The sequence below is a fragment of the Eurosta solidaginis genome, chromosome 5, assembly GCF_040869045.1.
Source record: "Eurosta solidaginis isolate ZX-2024a chromosome 5, ASM4086904v1, whole genome shotgun sequence".
Taxonomy (NCBI): Eukaryota; Metazoa; Arthropoda; class Insecta; order Diptera; family Tephritidae; genus Eurosta; species Eurosta solidaginis.
In genome coordinates, this window is record NC_090323.1 from 162131021 (window position 1) to 162156560 (window position 25540).

The 25540-nt window shown below is 37.9% G+C and overlaps 1 protein-coding gene across 21 annotated transcripts in view; it reads right to left on the reverse strand.

The window, feature by feature from the left end:
- Positions 1 to 25540, reverse strand: part of enc (encore) — a 188324-nt gene that overhangs the window by 63533 nt on the left and 99251 nt on the right. For 17 of the 21 annotated variants that reach the window (XM_067756599.1, XM_067756598.1, XM_067756595.1 and 14 more), the window contains one exon: positions 18429 to 18580. In XM_067756599.1, the coding sequence (XP_067612700.1) occupies positions 18429 to 18557 (129 nt within the window). In that variant the 5' untranslated portion in view covers positions 18558 to 18580. Of the gene's footprint in view, positions 1 to 18428; positions 18581 to 20030; positions 20907 to 25540 lie in introns of all 21 variants that reach the window. The other 4 variants (XM_067756602.1, XM_067756601.1, XM_067756600.1 and 1 more) reach the window with 2 other exon arrangements.

Sequence of the window (25540 nt, forward strand, 5' to 3'; positions counted from 1 at the left end):
ATGGATTTTTGCTCAAGTTATCGTGTTAACGGCCGAGCGGAAGGACAGACGGCCGACTGAGTATAAAACCTGGGCGTGGCTTCAACCGATTTCGCCCTTTTTCACAGAAAACAGTTACTGTCCTAGAATCTAAGCCCCTACCCAATTTCACAAGGATTGGTAAATTTTTGTTCGACTTATGGCATTAAAAGTATCGTAGACAAATTAAATACGCCCATTTTGAAATTTTCTTTTATTTTTGTATTTTGTTGCACCATATCATTACTGGAGTTGAATGTTGACATAATTTACTTATATACTGTAAAGATATTACCTTTTTTTTAAATTTGACTTTAAAAAAAATTTTTTTTTAAAGTGGGCGTGGTCGTTCTCCGATTTTGCTAATTTTTAATTAGCACACTTATAGTAATAGGAGTAACGTTCCTGCCAAATTTCATCATGATATCTTCAACTGTTTTGGCTCTTTTTTTGGAAAGTTCTCATGAAGTGCCATTTTAGAGGCACCGGTACAATCAACATTAAAAATATTTTAAAAAAATTTCTAAGAATTATCACACTGATTTGGCAAATATTCCGAGTGTTTATCTGCCATGAAAAGCTTTGCAGCGAAAATCGGAGGAGATGTCCGGCGTAATCACCTCGCAGGTATATCGCGCTTTATATTTTTTATAGTTCTTTGGAAAAAATCATTGTAAAAAGAACGTGGAAGGCCGCTATATAAAAAATAAAATAAATTTGCGCCTTGAAGTATGCAACGATCTTTTATGTATCTAAAACGCAGTTTCATTGCAAGCGAACATTGTGCTGGTAGTGGATTTAGTGCATATCTAATCAGTAATAATCATTCTGGGAAACAACATTTTTTTTTTAGTTCTTCTTGTTGCTTTTATTTTCTTTGCACATTTAAACAAATTTTGTGGCGAATATTTTTCGAAAACATTTTAACACTCTAGTAAGCCCCGAAGCAACATTTTTTTCGTACCTGCAAAAAAAGACCAAAAAGATTCTGTCATAATAGAGCTAAGGGGCTTAGATGATTAACAAAAATATTCGAAGTGGACTAACCGTGGTGAGCAATTTGACCAAAGATTGCAGGATGGTTAAGTTAGAATTAATTCAACCGCAGTGTAAATGTCAATCAAGCAGATTTAATAAAAAAAAATTACAAATTCTATCCGAAAAGCACTAGTTTCGAACTAGTTAATACACAAATATCTTAGATAAAGAGATATATGGAATGACTCTCTTTAGAAACCAGACGCACAACTCTACGCAGGGTATAGAGAGATACTCTTACAAACATTCACATTTAACCATAAAATGATACACAAACTTTTGGGAAGAACTAACTAAAAGTACAAACCCCCCAGATATGTACATGCATTGGTAGTAGTGCTGATGTTGCTTTTTACGTTGTTGCTTCTGCTGCTGCAGAAAGTGGAAAAATCGATAAATCGACCTTGAGCGCTTTTCGAACTTGCAAAGCTAGTACGTACAAGCTTACATGTATTATTAGTGTAAACGAATACACCCATATATATAGGTGTGTGTGTGTGCTCTGTATATATGTGTGTTTATGTCATGCGCCTATACAATATGCGCATCTTCTTCTTAATGTCATTATTGTTGCATTTTTTTCGGTATACTAACGGTAAACACATGCGAAAAAGAGGATGCATAAAAAATACATATACGGAGGAGTTTGAGGGCTAAAGTAGGTGCACGAATTGTGTAAAGTAAAAGGAACAAGAGTAAAAGAAATAACGATTTTATTGCCGACACGTGCGAAATGAACTACGAAGGCGCCGACGAAGTTAATAGCCAAAATGTGTTAAGCTGCAATAAAATGATTGTTGCGTCAAAGGAACTCCTTCTTAGACTAGTCTCTGCCTACGAACGTTTATATGTATGAGTGTTTATTAAGTTAGCTATAACTGCACTTACAATCTTTACTTTGTTATTTATGCAGATTATCTTTGTAATTTTTATACTCAGCTGAGCAGAGCTCACAGAGTATTTCAACTTTATTCGCATAACGGTAATCCGTAACGGCATAAACTAATCGAGATAGATATAGACTTCTATATATCAAAATGATCTGGGTGAAAAAAGAAATTGATTTAGCCATGTCCGTCCGTCCACCGTCCGTCTGTAAACACGATAACTTGAGTAAATTTTGAGGTATCTTGATGAAATTTGGTATGTAGGTTCCTGGGCACTCATCTCAGATCGCAAAATGAACGAAATCGGACTACAACCACGCCCACTTTTTCGATATCGAAAATTTCGAAAAACCGAAAAAGTGCGATAATTCATTACCAGAGACGGATAAAGCGATGAAACTTGGTAGGTGCGTTGACCTTATGACAAAATAGAAAATTAGAAAAATTTTGGACAATGGGCGTGGCACCGCCCACTTTTAAAAGAAGTTAATTTAAAAGTTTTGCAAGCTGTAATTTGGCAGTCGATGAAGATATCATGATAAAATTTGGCAGGCAGTTACTCCTATTACTATATGTCAAATTTTAACAAAAAATTTAATATCTTTACAGTAGAAAAGTAAATTATGTCAACATTCGACTCCAGTAATGATATGGTGCAACAATATACAAAGATAAAAGAAAATTTCAAAATGGGCGTAACTCTGCCCTTTTTCATTTAATTCGCCTAGAATACTTTTAATGCCATAAGTCGAACAAAAATTTACCAATCCTTGTGAAATTTGGTAGGGACCTAGATTCTATGACGATAACTGTTTTCTGTGAAAATGGGCGAAATCGGTTGAAGCCACGCCAAGTATTTATACACATTCGACCGTCTGTCCTTCCGCTCGGCCGTTAACACGATAACTTGCGCAAGAAACGATATATCTTAACTAAACTTAGTTCACGTACTTATCTGAAGTCACTTTAACTTGGTATAAAATATGGCCGAAATCCGACTATGACCACGCCCACTTTTCCGATATCGAAAATTACAAAAAATGAAAAAAAATGTCATAATTCTGTACCAAATATGAAAAAAGAGATGAAACATGGTAATTGGATTGGTTTATTGACGCAAAATATAACTTTAGAAAAAACTTTGTAAAATGGGTGTGACACCTACCATATTAAGTAGAAGAAAATGAAAAAGTTATGCAGGGCGAAATTAAAAGCACTTGGGATCTTGGCAAGAATACTATTCGCGGTATTACATATATAAATAAATTAGCGGTACCCGACAGAAGATGTTCTGGGTCACCCTGGTCCACATTTTGGTCGATATCTCGAAAACGCCTTCACATATACAACTAAGGGCTACTCCCTTTTAAAACCCTCATTAATACTTTTAATTTGATACCCATATCGCACAAACACATTCTATAGTCACCCCTGGTCCACCCTTATTGCGATATCTCGAAAAGGCGCGCATATGTCGGAACTATGGCTCATCCCTTTTCAAATACTCTTTAACAGCTTCCATTTGATGCCCATATCATACAAACACATTCCAGGGTTACCCTAGGCCTATTTTGCTAAATGGTGATTTTCCCTTATTTTGTCTCCAATGCTCTCAGTTGAGTATGTAATGTTCGGTTACACCCGAACTTAGCCTTCCTTACTTGTTTATGCAAAACTTTTACTACTTTGTTATAATTTTTATTTATTTATTTTTTTACTATTTGTTAATCTGTACACGATTTGAACCTTGAACTTTATATTCTAAGTAAATTAGGTAGGTAGGTTGAACTGGCCGGTCCATGAGGACCTCACATAGACTGATTGAGTCCGTAGTGTTACCAGAAGTTTGTTTTAACGACCAAACTGAAAAACCCTATCAAAAACCAGGACCTATGTTATAAAATAACTCCGTCCTCTTGGCAAATACTAGAAGCTTCCTAGGACTTAAGCCACTTGCTGCTTCTAGATCTGACAGCTGTATCACTCCTAATAGCTGGAGTCTTAGCCTGGCAAGTGCAGGGCACGAGCACAGAACGTGCTCGATCGTTTCCTCCTCCAACCCGCACTTCCTACACCTGCTATCACTGACCAAGCCTAATTTAAAGGCATGTGACGCCAGAAGGCAGTGTCCAGTCAGAATACCCGTCATGAGTCTACAGTCCTCTCTTTTTAATGATAGAAGCAACTGTGTTAGTCTAAGGTTGTAAGACCTACACATAATCTTCGACACTTTACAGCCCCGCGCTTGAACCCACGCCTTTTCTGCTTGGTCGATCATGTGCACCTCTCGCCTTCGCTTAATCTCGCCCAATCTAATTGGGACGTCTACGGAGCAAGCTTCAAGGGATGCGCCCTTTTTAGCTAATTCGTCCGCTTTTTCATTCCCATCTATTCCCATATGCCCTGGGACCCAATATAGATGTATGCTTCTCCCTGTCCCGATTCTCTCCAGAGACTGCTTACACTCTAACACGCATTTAGATGCTGTGATATGCGAGATTATTGCCTTAATTGCTGCTTGACTGTCAATATAAAAGTTAACACGGTTGCAGCTTAAGCTATTCTCTTCCAGGGTTTCTACTGCTTTGGTTACGGCTAATATTTCCGCTTGGAAAACGCTACAGTAATCCGGCAGCCTGTAGGATCTGCTTAATTCCGGATCAGCGCAGTATACCGCAGACCCTACTCCTTCCACTATTTTGGAACCATCGGTGTACACATGTATCGCCTCGTCCGCCATTTGCGCACCCTTGCGCCAACCGTCCACCTCTATTGTGGCCTTAAGATCTCCCTCAAAGTGCAGGTAGGGAATCATGTAGTCTGTTCGTCTTGTGACTGAGGACGCTATACTACTATGGCCATATGGTCGGCGCTCAAGCTGCCCCGAAGCATCGAGCCTGGTTGCGGTCGTTAACGCTTTGTTCTTTGCTACCAGGTCTACAGGTGGAATGTGCAGAATGGCATACAGTGCAGCCGTCGGGGTTGTTTTCAGGGCTCCCGTAATGCAAAGCATCGATAGTCTGCATACCCCCTCTAATTTTTTGAGGTATGTTGTTTTGTGTGTGGCTTTCCACCAAACAAGAACTCCATAGTATAGAATAGGGCTTACAATCGCTGTAAAAACCCAATGAGAAAGAGAGGGCGATAGGCCCCACGTACACCCCAGCATTCTTTTACATGCATAGAGTGCCGTTGAGGCCTTCTTGACCCTCTCCTCCACGTTGAGCTTCCATGACAGCTTACTGTCTAGGATGATTCCTAGATATTTTGTGCAAGGCTTCTCCTGTAAGGTCACCGCTCCTAACTTAGGCCTGGTCCAATTTGGGACCTTGTACCTCTTTGTAAACAAGACCATATCCGTCTTCTCCGCATTGACTTTCAGCCCGACATTAGATGCCCAGGTATGAATATCCCGAAGCGCCCGATCCATCAAAGAACTAATCGTTGGAAGGTATTTTCCACTTATGACAATTGCAACGTCATCTGCGTAAGCCGTAAGTTTTACGGGTCCCTCATCGAATTGCCTGAGCAGTTGGTTGATGACCAGTGTCCACAGCAGAGGTGATAGCACCCCTCCCTGCGGCGTGCCCCTGTCCACTGATTTCGTAGCCTCGTACAATCCCCATTGTGATGTAATCTTCCTGCAATTTAACATGCAGCCGATCCATCTGATTAAGGCAGGATGTACTTTAATGTAATTAAGACCATCCATAATCGCCCATTTTGCAACATTATTGAAAGCCCCGGCAATGTCCAAGAAGACTCCTAGAGCATACTCCTTATATTCCAGGGATTTCTCTATGCTTATTACCACCCTATGCAATGCGGTGTCTACCGACTTGCCTTTGGTGTACGCATGCTGTGTTGTGGAGAGCAGCTTTTCATCCACGTTGGACTTTATGTACACATCTATCAGCCTCTCAAAGGTTTTGAGCAGAAATGATGTTAAGCTAATGGGTCTATAGTCTTTGGGATACACGTGACCGATCTTCCCCGCCTTTGGTAGAAAAGCTACACGAGCAGTTCTCCAAGAGTGCGGTACATGATTCAGTCTTATGCACCCATCGAATATTATTTGAAGCCATTCCACGACCGCCCTACTTGAGACTTGTAGCATGGCCGGGAATATACCATCTGGGCCCGGCGATTTAAACTTAGAAAACGTCTTCACTGCCCCACTCGATCTTGGTATCGGTCACCCAGCCCGGCACCACTAGCTCCGTGATCGAAGTGTGAGTGATGTCTGCTGGTTCTTCTAAACCGTCTCCCGATGGGAAATGTGTATCGAGAAGCACCTCAAGGGATTCCTCACTATCACGTGACCATTCCCCGTTCTCTTTCTTTATTAGTCCCTGGACTATGTTTCCCTTTGCTAGGACTTTTTTCAACCGTGCTGTTTCACTGGAGCACTCTATGTCCGTACAGAAACTTTTCCATGAGTTTCTCTTCGCCCTGGTAATTTCACGCTTGTAGATCCTCAGTAGATCCCTGTACTCGTTCCGACACGCTTCGCTTTCCGCGGTCTTTGCGAGTTTAAACATTTCTTTTACCTGTCTTCTTAGAAGACTCAGCTCATTGCTCCACCATGGCGGCTTTGCTTTTCCTCTGAATCTTCTTAGAGGGCAAGCTTTGTTATACACAGTCATAAGCGTCCTTGTTAGGAATTCATTCGACTCCTCCAGTTCCTCTACATTAGCAACCTCTTTAGGTTGTCCCAGTTTCGTTTCTACATGTTTCTGGAATTTAGTCCAATTCGTTGCCCTAGGGTTTCTAAAGGTTCCTCCCTTCTCTACCCTCTTTAGTGGGATGCTGAAGCTTATATACGCATGGTCGGAGAAGGATGGTCTATCGAGAACCATCCAATCATACCTTGATATATCACGCTCGGAGCTCAATGTAATATCCAGAACATTGCTGGATGTTGGACCAATGTATGTAGGAACATTTCCCCTGTTGGCTATCTGCAAATTGGTTTGCAGGATGTAAAAAAATAGAGATTCGCCTCTCTCGTTCGTATCTGCTCCTCCCCACGCATTGTGGTGCGCATTTGCATCTGCGCCTATGACCAACCGCCCTTTGCGCCCTTCCTCCTGTACTAGCCTTTTGCACTCCATCGGTGGAACCTCCGCAGCATGGGCCATGTAGCAGGACGCCAGGATAAATGCCTGTATATTCTTTTGCTCAACGGCCACCGCTACGAGATCCTCGGTGGTGTAATTAGGCAGCATATATGAATGCAGCTGTTTCCTTACCATTACTACAGCTCGCACCCGTCCTTCCGTTTGTGCGTAGTAAACGACAAACCCGCGCGCGCTAAGTCCAGAAACCTTTCCTCCCGATGAGAGCCACGGCTCCTGGATCAGCGCCACGTCAAACGAACCCTCCTCAAGGGTTAGGAGGAGTTCGCTCGACGCCACTTTACTGTGTTGGAGGTTTATCTGTAGGACTCGCAGCACCATTGGGCTGTTTGTCCCCCTCCAGCACCTTCGTCTTGACGTCGTCGTCCTCCTCTTGCCCTTTTGGTTTAGAGTATTCGAGGCGCCCTTCAGCCCCTCGTGAATGTTGTGCCGTGTGTTCCTCTGTGCGAGTCACAGCACCATTTAGCGTTTGGTCCTCTCCTAGCACGTTCGTGGTGACGTCGGGGACCTCCACCTGTCTTTTTTCCCTTAGGCTTCTGAGGTCCTTTTCGACTTCGCCCACTTCCAGCGTGTTAGGATTTTTATCCTCGGGACTTCTTTTCCTGAGTCGCATGTAAATTTTGCCAGTGCCAAAGGACATTTTGCCAAGCTGCGTGTACAAAATATCCTCCGCCTGCTTGTTTATTTGGAAGATGTAGAACTGACCATCCTCGGTAGGCCGAGATACAGTAAGTACCTTCCAATCCTGTGTCGGTATGTTCGGATTCTGATTCTGCAGAAGTCGCAGTGTATCCTCCGACTTCATCACGCATGGTATCCATACCTTAACTTTTGGTACCGTGGGGATTTGCGCTTTATCCACCACCTCAAACCGCGCGTTCGTGCCTTGCCTTTGGAGGTTTGGAACGACTTCCTCCAGCCACCGCAAGCTCGCGATGTTGTCGCACGCTATCATCTTCACACCATTATACCATCCCCCCGAATCAAAGGTTGGAAGGGGCTTACTTGGTTGTTCCCGCATCATCTTAAGCATTAAGCTAATAAGCTCCCTTTCCACAGATCTCCACCTTTCAGTAGTCATTTGTCCGAACGGACTGCTACGATCAACGAGCGCCACAGTCAGTGACTGCTTTGCCACATCACTCATCTTCTCGGGAAAAGCAGGAGTCTTAGTGTTATCTCCCTTTGGAACCTCCGAGAACACCGGAGTCTTAGCGTTATCTCCCTTTGGCTTATCTCCTACTTCCGTAGTTGGAACTTCCCTCTGACTGGCAGCTTTCGAGGTAGTTGCTACCTCGCTATTGGAACCCATCTGTCTTACAGCTTTGGGCCTACTTGTCTTGTCTATGCGACTGCCCTGCCTCGCGGCTCTAGGACTGGGTCCTTTCTGCCTCTTGAAAGCAGGCTTGTCGCCTTCTGCAGAACGTTGCCTCTTCATTCTGCCATTCGACGCTTCTTCCTCCTCGTACCGGTTGCAGAACCGAGGGTTTCTCGCAGCAAACCTTTTGAACTGCCTTCGACCTACTTCTACCGCTTCATGGGCCCATTCCAAGCGCTCGATCTCCACTTCTGTTGGGTCGACCACTGCTCCCAAGCGTTGTACAATTCTTAGTGCTGCACGGTACTGCGAGAGAGCTCTTTTACTTCCTCTGCTCCGTACCCTTCTCCACTCTTCTACTCCGTTTTCATTTGTGTGCTTCTCCAACACGGAGTTCATTGAATCAGCACTACTCTCGCTCCCCGAGTCCGACGCATCGCTTAATTCGTATTTGTCGTCCCTGGATTGCGACTCAGTCCTCCTCTTTACATCCTCCTTATTACGTTCAGGTAATGAGTTGTTCATCTTGGTCGTACGACCACCTGCCCGACAAGGCGGGCTCAGCGGTTCAGTATTATATACGGGGAAAGAACCGTCCGCCACAGCAGCGCCCCTTACTGCGGTAAGGCCATAAATACTTCCCGAGATGGCCCGGTATCGGGAAGGCTCCGTTCGAATACAGCCGAATTTATCCCCTGGCTGCAAATCGTCCAATAGGCACGGTCCGCATAACACCCTGGATTAGGGGTTGGCAGTTCTTGGTCACCGACATCCCGCCGCCCTCCTATGAGGCGAAACGGCGTAGATGTCAGTCCTAAACAGCTCCGCCTCATAGTCGGGCGCTATGGAGTTCGGCTAAGCCCTCACACCAACGACAAGGTGCCTACCCTAGTGAGGGTCTAAGTAAATTAATAATCGGATAATTATTTTCGAGTAATACTATAATGTACACGTATATGAAAAAATGCACATAGATTTTACGCATGCATACTATTTGCAGTGAAACGTCAATTTGCGGACACCTCCAATGAGTGCGTTACCTGCGAGTTATTTTTTCTACAGACGTGTCTAAATAAAAAGTCTTATTTCTAGAATATTCGGTTATGTGGCTTCCTGCCAAAATGTCTCGGAAACTCGACAGCCTTTCGATATACAACTGAACAAATATAGAAATAAGATAAGGTGGCAATTGTACTAAATAATTTTTTGACGGAAAAAACTATTGGGCAATACTTTCAATCTATGAAGCCTGGAAAAAATTCCACGTTTCCTAGACCAAGCATACAACAAGAGAGAACGCACCACTTACTCAACACACATCCTATCGATTTGATCCTGCATTAAGCGCCAAAAGTTAATATAACAGTTATTATTTTAAGGCGCTCCGTAGAAACCGGAGTAAAATGTTTCAAAAAGGTTTTAGTAAAGTTTGGGCTTGATTTGGATGAGCTGGAAATAAAATAGGAATCAAGGTCGGCTCTTCCCTGACCTGGAGTTAGGGAAAGTTTTTGCCCTTCCAACAGGAATCAGTGTGAATTAAAACTATCTCAGAATAAATTTGAATTACCACCAATTTGTACAAAAAATGTGAGTAACTTGAAATAACTATTAATCAACGCAAGAAAAAATTATTTTATACTTGACGTGGTGCCATTAAAATACCAACTAAACTAAGCGAAAGATAACGCAAAAAAAATGAAACAGAAGCATACATTTACGTTACTGATCTGCCAATATGGTCATTGTACCATAGCGACTCGCAATGAATGAAGAAAACTTCTGACAGTAAAATGAGACACTTTCGACTTCTTCTGTGGTTTCTATGTCAAATATCTTTACTTCGAATTTCATATTGGCGTATTTAATTTAGTACCTATAGTTCGCCCAGTGGTTTGAATTCAACCACTACACTCAGAGAAAAAATCGTTCTAAAACGAACGAAACAAGCTCAACATTAAGAACATTCGTTGACAAAAGTCTGTTAAGTACGTTTTTTTTAACTCGTCTTAACCGATGGGCTTGTTTTAAGAAAAAATTTTCCAAGCACACCGTTCGTATTTTATGACCACTTTGGTATTGATGTGTGAACCTTCTGTCAAGCACTACTTGGGCTTGATTTAAGATTTTTCGTTCTCACGCTTCGAGAACGATTTGTGGTTGATTTAACAGTTTTCGGTTTTTTATTTTTTTTATTAATAAATGATTTTTTTTGTCAATGATAAAAAATATTAATAACAAAAAATTATTATTAAAATTCCAAAAGATTAGAAAAAACGTATAATATGCATTTTTTCATATATTTCTCTTATTGAGAAATTCTTCTTAGTTGATGAAGCAATCTGAATATATATTTAAAGCATTGCATAACAAGAAGAGAGTTAAAAAAATAGAATATAAAAAAATTGTTTTAAAAAACTTCACAGTTTGACGGTAATCGAACTCGCGGCACATGATCGCAACCGCAACATCATAGCCGCTTCTTTTCTTTTCCTTCATTTGCTTTTCTTGTCTTTTATTTTCTTTTCTTTTATGTTCTTTTCTTCCCTTTCCTTACCTTACCTTTCCCTTCCTTTGTTTAATTATTTTTTTATTTTATTTAACTTCATTTTATTTTCTTTTACTTTATTTTATTTTACTTTATTATCATTAATTATTGTTATTTTTAATTTTATTTTTTTTAATTTTTATATTTTATTTTATCTGGTGTACTTTTATGATATTTAGCGCTCTAATTTATTTTTTTTAAATTCTTTTAATGGTCTGCACTGCTTCTTGAGAAGATCTATAGTTACATATATTCAAATCTTAGAACTATAGCTGGCCGTAAAAGGGGTGCAAAGTTTTCAACTAGCATTTTTGTATATCTATTTTTTTCCTAATTCCTAATTAAGAGAGCTTAGAAGCCATATTACCCAGACACAAAACTCCTTCCAAATGCGTCAAACCATTTTAGAGATAGTAGATATACAAGGGAATAAATACAGTGAAGTAAGGTGGCAACCCTACTTAGAAATGTTTCAACCTATTTTGGCGCGTACAATTGAATTTTAAAAATATTGAACTAGGTTGAAACCTTGTAAACACATCCTAATTATCAACACCGAAGTTAAATAAAAACTAAAAATGTTGCGTGCAAATAAAAAAATTGCATCCAATGTAAAATAGGTGGCAGTCTTGAGAAGGCGCTTTCGTTGGCAAAACCTAGGTGAAGTCTTTGATGGTTACATATAGATGTTCGGTCTATTAATGGAGGTAGGACCTCCTTCCGGCTGGGAGATGTCTTCTTAAAGGCAAAAGCTGATATCATTGCAACCCCAATGCGATGGACGAGAGAATGAGATATGGCGTGTTTTTTAGATGGCCTAGCTTGTTAAAACGCCTATTAAATAAGTAAGCCAATAACTCCAATTGGAAAGATGTTTCTTCAATAGAAAATGCACTAACGTTTCAAAATTGAATGAATTTTAAAAGCGTGAGTGTCCGCCTATTACAGATTTCACTGTGTTTACAAATAAAGCAGAACAACGACAATCACGGTATACCATTAATTAAATGAAAATATCTAAATGACATGAAATTATAAAAGTTCCAAGAAGCGATTAAGTTCATTGCTTAAAAGTGAACTAACTGCCCCTTATGAATAACACATGCCAAAGGACAAACAACTATAAATTATTTGATAGAAATGTCAATAATGATTGAAAACTTTCCATTTTCATTACTAGTTCTCATTATCACAATTAATTAATTCAAACGACGCGATGGACATACATAAATGAAGCAATAGTTTTCTTGGCATCCACATAAAAGAGAGAAGGGTGGGACTAAGCGTTGTTGTTGTTGTTGTAGCGATAAGATTACTCCCCGAAGGCTTCCGGGAGTGTTATCGATGTGGTGGTCCTTTGCCGGATACAGGTCCGCTACGCTCCGGTAACACAGTACCATTAAGGTGCTAGCCCGACCATCTCGGGAACGATTTATATGGCCACATTAAACCTTCAGGCCATCCCTCCCTCCCCACCCCAAGTTCCATGAGGAGCTTGGGGTCGCCAGAGCCTCGTCTGTTAGTGAAACAGGATTCGCCGCGGATATATTAGGTTGACAATTGGGTTTGGAGAAGCTATATATTGCGCTGGCAACCTGAAGGGTTGCGATACACATCTGTATCTGGTATTTTAGTCGCCTCTTATTACAGGCATACCTACAGCGGGTATATTCTGACCCCCTAACCCGCTGGACTAAGCGTCTTCATAATAAATTGAAAACTTTAATTGATTTTCGTATTTCAGAATTAGTTATACGGGAAAAATGTTTGATGGGGTGACCAAGAGGTCAACTGACGTTATGACCACATAAAATGGTCAGGTGAAAATGCGATTTTTTATAACAAATTTTCTCTAAACTTTTACTTGAACAATTTCTTTCTTGTGGCAAAGAGGACCCATTGGACCAGTTTTTTATCTTAATTTTTTTACTAGAACAGAACCAAACACTTTGGTAATGCTCGCCGTGTCCAGTACATTGAACATAATCAGATTAACTACCATATTATAAAGCCAATGTACTACCTTGTCGCCCGCATTGGGCCTCCAGGATGGTTTCATGTAAAAATAAACCAAAAATATTTATTCCAATAAAAAAATTACAGCGGTACTTCCCTAATCGAGGGAGTCCTGAAAGCAGGGATCTTATTTCTCCTTGTAAAAAGAACCGGCTTCCTTTTGCCAGGGTTATTGCCAGGCCATCTTCTTAGACAACTACTCAGAGACAATGTTTTTCAGCTCCACTAGAAGCGTGTTGACTACCTCAGCAAAGAGTAGCGAAGCTCTAACACCTATGTGATGCTTCACACACTTTTCTTGCCTGTGGCCGCCTCACATTAAGCTGCGACATTTGTCTTGCACAAAAATGTGTTAATGAGAGCGTCGAAGAGCTTGCAGATTATGATTTCACATGTTGCTTGTGGGCTCCGCCGGCTGTTATTTTTTAAAGGGAGGGGCGGGGTTGGTAATCCCGCCTTCTCATATTCTACACATATTACTAGAAGCTGGGTTAGAGCATGCAATTTTTTTTTTTTTTTCATTTTTCGACATCAAATCTAAGTATGATTTAAATATTTCTGTTTAAGCCTAGAACTTCCTCAATCGGGCTCTATAATAAACACTTGTGAGGAAGAAAATAGCCACAATAAATATTAACAAATTTTATCAGATATTTTTTTTATTTGGAACTTTTGTGAAGTTAATTAGGTAAAAGTCTAGTTGAGGGGTCGACTGCTAATACGCGTCAAAAAATATCGAGAGGTGTGAAAAGACGCGTATTAACCTCGAGAACAATAATCCGAAGGCGGAAAATAAAAATTTTATCTCTGTCTGGAGATATTTGCAGTTGAAGTTGGCGATTTTCATGTGGTTGTTGTAATGTTTTGTACCTACAAAAAAAATTGTGAACTTAAGTGTTTTGCGCGGATATAGTTTTGGTCTCCTAACCGGTGTTGGACCCATCCAGGGTAATTTTTTATTAGCGCGGCCGAAGGTCGACAACGCCAAAGGTGTTCTGCGCAAAAATACTATGGATATCACCCCCGGTTTCGGTGGGACCCGGGTGGGTCTTTTTTCGGGTTTTCGTTAATATCTTTTGAAAGAGTTAAAATTTTTATTTATTACTAATACTGATGTCAAGACGCGTCGTTTGACACCTCTCTCGATATTTTTGGTAGCGTATTAGCAGTCGACCCCTCAACTGGACTTTAACCGTTAATTAATTTGAAAAACATAAAAACATTTTCGAAGAAATTGGAAAAAATTTATTAAAAAACATTCAATTTCTTATTTAGAAATTAATAAAACTAATGCGTTTGCAGTTTTGTAGTCCCAAATTTCTTTCCATATATAAAATACAGTTGTATAGACTTTGTTAGAAAGAAAATATCCAAAATCAGTGCGAATTTTGAGCGACTTTAAATTTATACTTTGTTAGTGTAAAATGTATAGGTTACTGTTTTTTCTACAGTCATATGTACATATTTCTTTGTATAAAAACAGGTGCTTCAGTAAAATTTGCTTTGGGGACAAGCCTGTAATGACCTTTTTGTACTAAATAGTAGCGCTATTATAAGCAGCGCTGTCCTTTTGCGACTCCATTGGAAAATATTATTACTAATAACTGATTCACTAAAACTCGAATGTACATACATATGTACCTACATGAGTAGGCGTGGTAGTCGCAATACTCGTACCTACAAGACGTATCATTCAATTGGAATTTCACTTAAAGTTGCTTTATAGCATTGTGACGCCTTAGTAAAATTGCATCATAACCAACTGTTTTGAAACTTTTGATTCATGCAGCATGTGAATTTTATGCAGATTAAGTAATTTACAGTTATTCGTATATATAAATGTATGTAGATCCGCACGTGCCTGTTATTATTTGTACTCCCAATTGTATGTGTCAAATGTAAAACATGAAGTTTCGACAATGCGTCCGTTTGTGATATATTAAACTGAAATACATACATACTTATATGCATATAGTATGTTTGTATATATATGTAGTTCTACTTAGGTAAAATCGTTTTCAGTAGGTACAGGAACCATTCTGAAAGTAGGTTAGGTCATCAGAGCATACAGAAGTATGTAGTACATAAATGAAATACACCATATTTGTATATACAGTTGCACATATATATATAAGCACGTACATATATATATACATATATATACATACTTAAATAATGCAACCGTAAGCGAATACATGCATCAGTTTAATTGTCAACAGCAGCAAGAGGAATTAATGGAAGTTGCTTATACGCCATGTCATACCAGATGCTCTGTTACCTCTATTTGCAACTATTGTTCTAATGAGCATTTGTTGTAGGCTTAATTGTTTTGTTAAGAGCTCGAAATGAGAAATTTGTAAGCATATGGAGACCATACATGTTAAATTCCAATTAGAATTAGTAATTGATGCAATTGGTTTATATTCTCTAATTCATTAAACAATTAGAAATAGTTCAACTAATTCCCATTAGATAATTGAAATTTTTTTTCTAATGGTAAAACTAATTGCAATTAGTTGCCATTAGCAAAAAAAAATTGGTTTACCTTTACAATTAGAAATCTAATTGACTTCTGCTAATGCAATTAGATATTCAATTAGCTCGAATTAGAATCAATTATTTATATTTATTTACATCATTATTCGTTCACTTCAATCATTCTTTGAAAAACATTTATCTATATCAAAATAATTGATTCTAATTCGAGGTAATTGAATATTTAATTGCATTAGCAGAAGTCAATTAAATTTCTAATTGTAAAGGTAAACCATTTTTTTTGCTAATGGCAACTAATTGCAATTAGATTTACCATTAGAAAAAAAATTTCAATTATCTAATGGGAATTAGTTGAACTATTTCTAATTGTTTAATGAATTAGAGAATTTCGCAAATGAAGGTTAATTAGCAATCATTAGCATTATCTAATCATTACTTAACATCTATGATGGGGACAGTGCTTATATTCTATTAACGAATTATTAAACTTTCGATTTTCTCACATTTGGTATGCCAGAAGTTAAATGAAATTCTACTACACTAAATGCGTGGTAGTTACTTGCTTTAAATATTCATATGATAATCAATAATTTTTGGTTATTGGTTATAGTTTTCACTGAACTGAGCTATTATAATGAGTAATTTATAATCAATACTGAAAACCTATGTGAATATGTACGTAAATTCCTATTTACGAATGTACTTTACTAACAGATCGTTCGATTTAATATAAGAACTTATAAGTTAGGGTGACTGACTAGGTGTTTTCAACTCGGTTTGAATTCGGTTTTACCGTAAATATTGTAGCAGCTTTTTTAAAATTTTAGAACGTGATGCATTTTTTACGAATGTTGCAAATATTCAACCATTGAGAAACACAACACCACAAGCAAAGGTTGAATGAAGAAAAAACTTGTATGCAAACGAAAGATAATGCATACATAAACAATTGTAAGCTTTTTTCAAGATTACAGAACAAGAAACAAATACAATTAAATTGGACTGCTTGCCTGCAGTGGACATGGACAAGTTTCTGAGCGCGCCTGTTGTTAGCTGTTAAGTGAAAGGGAAAATGGTTTATCACCATTTTATGACAATTTAAGAGATGGAAATTTTGAAAAATCCAATCACATCCACTGTCGCCCCCATTCCCATTCTCCTCACCATCTCGAATTTTTTGTCTTCTACTCACACCTTTTGTCTCCCTTAACCTACCTCTATTTTTTCCATCTCCTTTCCCTTTCCTGCTCCCTCTCTTTCATATGTTGTTATAGCGATAAAGACACTCCCCGAAAGTTTTGGGGTGTTTTATCGATGTTGATATTCTATATCCTTTTACATCCTTTGCCGGATATAGATCCGGGACAGTCCGGTAATAAGCACCATTAAGGTTTAAGGTAAAAGCCCGACCATATGGGCAACGATTTAATATAACCACCTTCTCGGCCATTACGCCCTTCACCCCCTAGTTCCATGGGGAACTTCCTTTTAATATATGATTACGACTACGAATTTACGTAAGTGCGACAAAATGCATGTAAACTATTCAGGTTTAGTGCTAGTGCGAATTTACGCTAATACGGTTTTATGCTAATATGTACTTTTTCAAGCTATTGTGAATTTGCGCTAATACGATTGTATGTTTATATACTAGGACGTTACTACGTAAACAAGATTTCAGTTTAATCAGGGGACCTTCTGATTTATGCTGGAGCCAAGGAGCAAAAAATTACGAGGTCGCAGTGGAAGTTATATGTTTCTACGATACGCATTGTGCGACTACGACTGTGATTTCGCTTACAGCTACAATAATATATATGTTTGTATATGATAACGATAACCATTATATCGGTTACTTTGCGCTTTTACGTTGAAACACTCCAACATATTTACGCCAATACGACAAAACGTCTGTACGCTAGTACGCTTTTAAGCTAAATCGCACTTTCGGTAGGACTGTTTGACGAAAGTGCGAATTAGCGCTAATACGGTTTTATGTTAATACTTTTTCAGGTTACTGCGAATTTGCGCTGAAACAATTTTACCCTACTAAGTTTCCACGATATTGCGATTTAGCACGATTTACCTCTACCAAGTTTATAGGCTAGCCTAACTTCACGCTAATAGGCTTCTACACTGATTACCTTTTACGTTTATACGATATTACGCTTTTTTCAGATTTACTTTTTTTCATTTTGGGTGGGATACAGAAGGTTGAGTATGCTTTATATTCGCGCCCTGAGCTCGTGAGGTTGAAGCTCCGGCTACTAGCGGCGTATTGAGTTATCAATCTCTTGATAGTATTACCAGTTATTTTATAACATAAGCCTTGAAACATTTCTGCGGTTTTTCTGTTTGTAAGGTCTTAATGGACCGAGTAGTTTAACCGGTGGCGGTCACCGTGGTGTGATGGTAGCGTGCTCCGCCTACCACATCGTATGCCCTGGGTTCGCACCCCGGACAAAGCAACATCACAAATTTTAGAAATAAGGTTTTAGAAGAAAATTTGTCTAAGCGGGATCGCCCCTCGGCAGTGTTTGGCAAGCGCTCTGACTGTATTTCTGCCATGAAAAGCTCTCAGTGAAAACTCATCTGCCTTGCAGATGCCGTTCGGAGTCGGCATAAAACATGTAGGTCCCGTCCGGCCAATTTGTAGCGAAAATCAAGAGGAGCACGACGCAAATTGGAGGAGAAGCTCGGCCTTAGATCTCTTCGGAGGTTATCGCGCCTTACATTTATTTTATTATTTTTAGTTTAACCTAACCTAATTTAGGTATTTATTATCGATAGTAGACAAAAAATTCCGTGTTATTCAACTCCAAAAATTTTATTTCGTCCAAAGATTGCCTTTCGAGTTTGCTAGACGCAACCCGAAAAACTATTCCATCCGGGCCAGTTTTAGGCGCACTCTACTACCTTTAAATTTGAATTATTGTTTATTGTTTAATTGTTGAAGCCTTTGGATTACTTACTCTGCGATTGTTTCCAAAACTATTTTGACGACCCAATGGCTCTTCAGTGCTGTACTCTTTTTGAGATTGAGATGATGAGAGACTTGGAATATTTGTAGCTACAGCTACTTGCGATTTTGTGGAACTCATAATCACAGTTCATTTATAAAATTCTGTAAAATAAAGGAAAAGACAAATATGTTAGTCGTCATTCATTAAGCTGATTTTATACATATGTGTCGATTTTCTGACTTTTAACTAAAATCTAGCTGCAGAAACGGAGAATTTAAAAAATTAAACAGAAAATTGACTCGCGTAAAGTTTCGTCAATTAAATTCTTTCTTGTTTTTGTTTTGAAAATTTTAGGGAAAAAAATTTCTATGAGTAACTGAAGCTACTTATGCAATCCAATCTCAAAAATATTTTCGAAAAATATTGAAAATTTGAGAAAATTTTTGAAAAATATCAAACTTTTTTTGAGTATGTAAGTTGAACAAAGACCTACGTCTCTCAAAATTCGCATAAGGGGTATTCTCTCTGTCTAGTAACTATAGAAAGTTTTATATTTTCCTGTAAAAAATTTTCTACACGGAACAAATAATACTGTGGCGAATGTTACCACTATGCTGTTAGTGAATAATCGCAACAACAACAACAGCAAGCAGACACACTTATGTACATGTACAGATTTAAGCAAGCAGCTACACTAACATAGAAGGCGACGAAGAATATTTCACACACATAACCAGCAGCTCGGAATGAAGAGATATCTCACATACACACATGTAGTCATCAGTTAAGAGCAGAAGTTGTTACTTACACATACACACGCATATAGCTAAATAACCAAGTATGCTATACAACTGTTCCATGTTCGTGAAAAGTGAGAAATATACGAACGAGGCAACATAGAGTACAAAAGCAGCGCAAGCTGAGGAATAACTAATCAGTTTTGATTTAAACTCGCTGTTAGTTGTGAAGTATAATTGTGAAGTACTACTCCCAAAGTAGTCTAAATAAAGACCATTTGCAATACTGAATGTTGGAGTTACTTATTCGATAGTTCAGCTATTCGAACGTTAGTAGAAGGTGCCTAATTATCAGGAAATCCGCAAAATTCGTTACAGTACATTTTTGAAAAAATATTTATAAATGTGACAATAATGTTGACACTGAATTTTCAATTAAAAATTGATTTTGAGATTTTTTTCCTGAAGGGTGTTTAGACAAAATACGAAACATTTTTTATGTGGAGGGAAATCTAAAACAACCTGCGAAAAAACTCAATGCGAGTTTTGAGCAAAATATTATATACACTTTGTTAGGCTAAAATTGATTGAGCCACAAAATTGCATACTCAAAAAAATGCATACTCTAAATAAAAAGTTCGACTCTATCGTAAAATTTTCTGGAATTTTGGAATTTTTCGAAAACGTTTTTGAGATTGGTTTGCAAAAATTCATGAAGTTGCAAAATTCATGAAGTACCGAAAATAAGAAAACAAAAATTTATATGACGAAATTTGATCAAAATTGCCATTGCCATTTTTCTGTTCACTGCTGTGTACAAATAAACTAATATACTATAATTTTGTTAGTTTGGCCAAAAAACACTAAAAATTACCTCAACTTTAAGCTACTGCATTTTTTACAACTATTTACCACATATTACACGCATTTGATTGTACGATTTATTTTATGGCAACAAAAAGGAATTTTTACGTATTTTATTAGGCGGCCAAGCTGATAAACACATCGTTTCTTACAATCACTTGCTCTCTCTGTTTATAATATATTTTGCTTTTTCATTGCAGTTTAAAATATACCACATATGTATATGTATATGGATGTATGAGTTCATGTATAATACTTTGAGACTAAAATCATTTTTTGTTAGTTGGCAGTGCAGCGTAAAGAAGAATTTACACAAAAATAAATTTTTTTGACGATATCTTGTGCTTATGGTTGATTGCACGATGGTTGTATAGTTGTCACGAATTTTATGTTTGTTACGCGGGAATATCTCCAAAATCACATTTTTTTTAATGAAATATTTATACGTAGGATAAGCGAGTTCTCATAAAGGAACACAAGTTTAAAATTTGCACAATTTAATTTTTTACACGGATTGTCCACCAATTTGTAAATAAAACTGTTATATATGGTATTTACATATTTTTCCATATATTTATAACTAAAATAGTTATATTTTTTAACGAAATTTTAGCGTAGAGGAAAATTCGTATCACAATAGCGCATCACCACGAATTACAACAACACGTTTAATTATGTAGACAAGTTATCTTTTTGTTGGGGTTGTCATTTCATCTTTTCTTTAAAGCTTTTTATTTCTATTTTTATATCTTTATTATAGTTATTGGCTGAGTCTGCATATATTGTTTAACACAATCATTTTATTGTACGTACAACGAGCGCTCTCTTTTCTATTTGTTGTATCCTACAATTTGTTATGCAATCTGGAATTTACAATGTGTAATACCTAAATCAAATAAAAATATTTTATATTTTTGTTACCAACAGCACAATAAATTGGCAAGCAATCAAGCAGACAGGTTGTTGTTAGCTTAGCACCATTCATTAATTGTGTTCCTTTAATGCTTGGCTGTCACGTACAACAAATCAAAATCGAACCCGAAATTAAATTGATTTAGTGCTTTTACGATCACAGAGGTCATTAATGCTAAAGAAAATCAATTATTGAAGAAAAAATAGCGGTGACTATACACACACGGTAAAATTTTTTCTTCTGTGTAGGTTTTTCGTGTATTTTTTGTTAACAAAGATCATGTTATACAAGTTTCTTTGGCCAAAAAGTCCTGGTTGAAAGATTACCCTTGGTATTGCCTTAGCATTCACTGGAAGAATCATGTACAATTTTTTATTATTAATTACCTTTGACTGACTAACATTCAATAATATGAAAAAATCTAATTTATAAAAAAAGTAACCGGTTTGGTTCCAAAAAAGTTGTAATTTCTAAAAAGTTAGCGCATCTATTGCAAAGAAGCTACAGGCCCTTAAAAAGTAACCCGTTTAGAATTGTATAAATATTCAGAGAAGTGATTAGTTCCAAAAAGTAACCGCTTCCCAAGGATTTACAGTTTTAAGAAGTAGTAGCTACTTAGGTAGAAAGAAGTTATCAGTTCTGTAAAAAAGTAACTGGTTCCAAATCATCTCAATTTTGCAAGAGGGATTAGTTCTAAAAAAAAAAAAACAGTCCCAAACGAGCTACTAGTTACAAAAAATAACCGGTTCCAAAAAAGTTGCCAGTTCTAAAAGGTAAGGGTTCCAAGAAGTACAACTTCTAAAAAATAAGCATTTCGAAATTGTCAAAATTTTCAAAGAAGTGACTAATTCTAAAGAGTAAATGGTTGCCAACGATTTACTAGTTGTAAGAAGTAACAGACTCCAGACTAGCTGCCAGTTTTAAAAAGCAGACACTTCAATTGCAAAATCACCAGTTCTAGAAAAGTAACTGGTTCCAAATTATCTAAATTTTGAAAGAGTGATAAGTTCGAAAATGTACCCAGTTCCTTACAAACTACTAAATGTAAAAAGTAACGAGTTTCAAAACGGCTAATGGCTGTAAATAGTAACCGGTTACAAACAAGTTTTAAAAAGTAACCTGTTCTAAAAAATAACTGCTTTTAAAATATCTGAAGTTTATTACAAAGAAGTTACTAGTTCTAAAAATTAAACGGTTCCAAAGAAGCCAAAAGTTCTAAAAAGTAGCCGGTTCCAAAGAAGTTACCAGTTCTAAACATCAACCGGCTACCAGTTCCAAAGAAACTACCAGTTCTAAAAAGTAAAAGGTTCCCAAAAATTACCAGTTCTAAAAAGTAAGCGGCTACAAAGAAATATTCAGCACTACAAAGTAACCGGTTCCAAAGAAGTAACTGGTTCCAAAAGAGAAAGCTTTCGAAATGTAACAGGCATCATAAAAGTAACCGACTCAAAAATGTAACGGGTTATAAAGTCGCGGTTTCCAGAAAATCTACCGGTTCAGTAAAAGTGAAGGGTTTAAACAAAAATTCACAGAAGTTAAAGGTTTAACAATTTGAAAATTGTTCAGCAAAAAGTTTAAGCAGCATCGATAAACAATTAAGCTATAATGAATTGGCTGTGACGGTTTATAATTTATTTCATTTGAAACGAAGCACCCGATCCGACCGAACAACCCGCCTGCATATTTTTAAATTCTAGATAACAAAATAATCGATTGACACTAAAATTATTTATATAAGTTCAATGGTTCAAATAAAACTGTAGCGAATTTTCATGAAACAATTTGGCGACATAGGGAAGGTTTTAAGTCCGCGGCAAGCTCTTGTAAGAACGAAAACGGCGACCTTGTAACCGATGTCCAGAGAGTACTTAGATTATGGAGGGAACACTTCTCTGGTCTCCTAAACGGAGACAGCGATTTACCACTCAGGGATGACGAACCCAATCTCGCAATAGATGATGATGGAATTAATGTCACCCACCCCATTATGGCGAATTCAGAATAGCAATAACCAGATTAAAAAACAAACAAGGCCGCGTGTGCTGATGGATTGCCTGCGGAGCTATTCAAATACGGTGGCGAGGAGTTGGCAAGGCGCATGCATCAGCTTCTTTGCAAAATATGGTCGGACGAGTGCACGCCCGACGATTGGAATCTAAGTGTCCTTTGCCTAGTCCACAAGAAATGGGATACTGCAAACTGCACCAACTATCGCGGAATAAACCTTCTTAACATCGCATATAAGGTCCTGTCAAGTGTATTGTGCGAAAGATTGAAGCCCGCCGTAAATCGGCTGATTGGACCCTATCAGTGCGGCTTCAGACCTGGTAAATCTAGAATCGACCAGATTTTCACAATGCGCCAAATATTGGAAAAAGCCCGCGAAAAAAGAAGCGACACACCCCACCTCTTCGTCGATTTTAAAGCTGCCTTCGACAACACGAAAAAGGGCTGCCAATATGCCGCTATGTTTGAATTTGGTTTCCCCGCAAAACGTATACGGTTGTACAAATTGCAGGTAGGGCGTTTATCAAACAAATTTCTTAGAGGGCGATTTTGTTCAAGTTTACTGATACATGGTATCTTCGAAACAGCCGCTAAGATAGGACGATATTCCACTCAACAGTCCTTTTGTTATGAATACTTATGATGAAAAATTTACCAAAAATACGAGTTTCGTAAACACTGCGACTACCACGCTCTATAGTAGGAGTAGGAGTAGTAAAGGAGGCATATTGTGAAAATCTGTGCAATAATATTGTTGATCATGCCTGAAACCGCATTGATAAGGTCTATTTAATGGGGCTTTTTCTTTGAGAACGCTATCAACGGTTATTATAGATGTAATAGAGGATAAACGAGCGAATTTTGTAAATAAGGTTAGCTATCAAATGCATGTCAAAGATTGCGATGAATTTATATGATTGACTCAAAATCAAATACTTTCGGACCAATGATTGAAATGCACGTCTGAAACGTTTTTCATAAAGTAAAAAAGTTGAAAATTAGCTTTTGAATCAATTTTAAGAAAATGTTTATTCCCAAATGGCAAACAACAGTGAATTCAGAGGTAATATTTTCTTCAACATTTAACAATTGTTTATTGGGAAGCGATATAGTATATGAAAAGATATATAGTTCACCAAACTACGAAAATCCTTGAGAGCAGCCCTAGTATTAAAAAAGTAGACGCCAATTCGTCTGTCCCGCTTAAGCGTGTGCCATTTAATTGCTTCACTCATAAATGCCAGTCATATCCATAAAATTTTGCAACATAAAGTCCATTTAGCGCAGCAGTAAACACAACAGGATAATTAATCTAAAAGCGAAACAAATTAATTAAACCGTTTGGAATACAAAGAACCACTATTCGGATGAAAACAGGTAAAATTTCTTGCAAAACTGTTTTTGTGAAAATTTTCATGGTATTGTGCTTGTTGTTGTTGTTGTTGTTGTAGTAGCGATAAGGTTGCTCCCCGAAGGCTTTGGGGAGTGTTATCGATGTGATGGTCCTTTGCCGGATACAGATCCGGTTCGCTTCGGTACCATAGCACCATTAAGGTGCTGGCCACATTAAACCTTCAGGCCATTCCCTCCCTCCCCACCCAAAAGTTCCATGAGGAGCTTAGGGTCGCCAGAGCCTCGTATGTTAGTGAAACAGGATTCGCCGCGGATAGGAGAGGTTGACAATTGGGTTTGGAGAAGCTATATATTGCGCTGGCAACCTGAAGGGTTGCGCTACACAGCCCCTTGAATCTGGTATTTTAGTCGCCCCTTATGACAGGCATACCTACAGCGGGTATATTCTGATCCCCTGACCCGCTGGGGTATGGTATTGCGCTCGTGCGTGCTTATTGGTATTTTACATACATATCTATGTAGGTATGTGCCGTATTGACATTGAATATTGTACCAAGTAGTGGCAGTGATTCCACGAAATTAGTAAATACAATAGAAAAAAAATTTAAAAGAAAAAACTATTATCCAGACAGATTGAAATTTTCACTGATTTGTGGAGAGTACGCGAAAACGAGCTTTCCACGGAATTTTTTTTTGTGTGAAGGTAGCTAAGCGTGGGGCAGTTAAGGGTGAGCAGTTTAATGTGAGTTATAAGGGAGTAATTTGATGTGCTTGTAGGCGTATGAGTCGTGGCACAGTGGATGACGTACCCGACTCAAACGTTTAATTTTATAAGTTTATTATTTTTATACTCAGTTGAGCAGAGCTCACATAGTATATTAACTTTGATTGGATAACGGTTGGTTGTACAGGTATAAAGGAATCGAGATAGATATAGACTTCCATATATCAAAATCATCAGTATCAAAAAAAAAATTCGATTGAGCAATGTCCGTCCGTCCGTCTGTCCGTTAACACGATAACTTGAGTAAATTTTGAGGTATCTTGATGAAATTTGGTATACACTCATCTCAGATCGCTATTTAAAATGAACGATATCGGACAATAACCACGCCCACTTTTTCGATATCGAAAATTTCGAAAAATTGAAAAAGTGCGATAATTCCTTACCAAATACGGATAAAGCGATGAAACTTGGAAGGTGAGTTGAACTTATGACGCAGAATAGAAAACTAGTAAAATTTTGG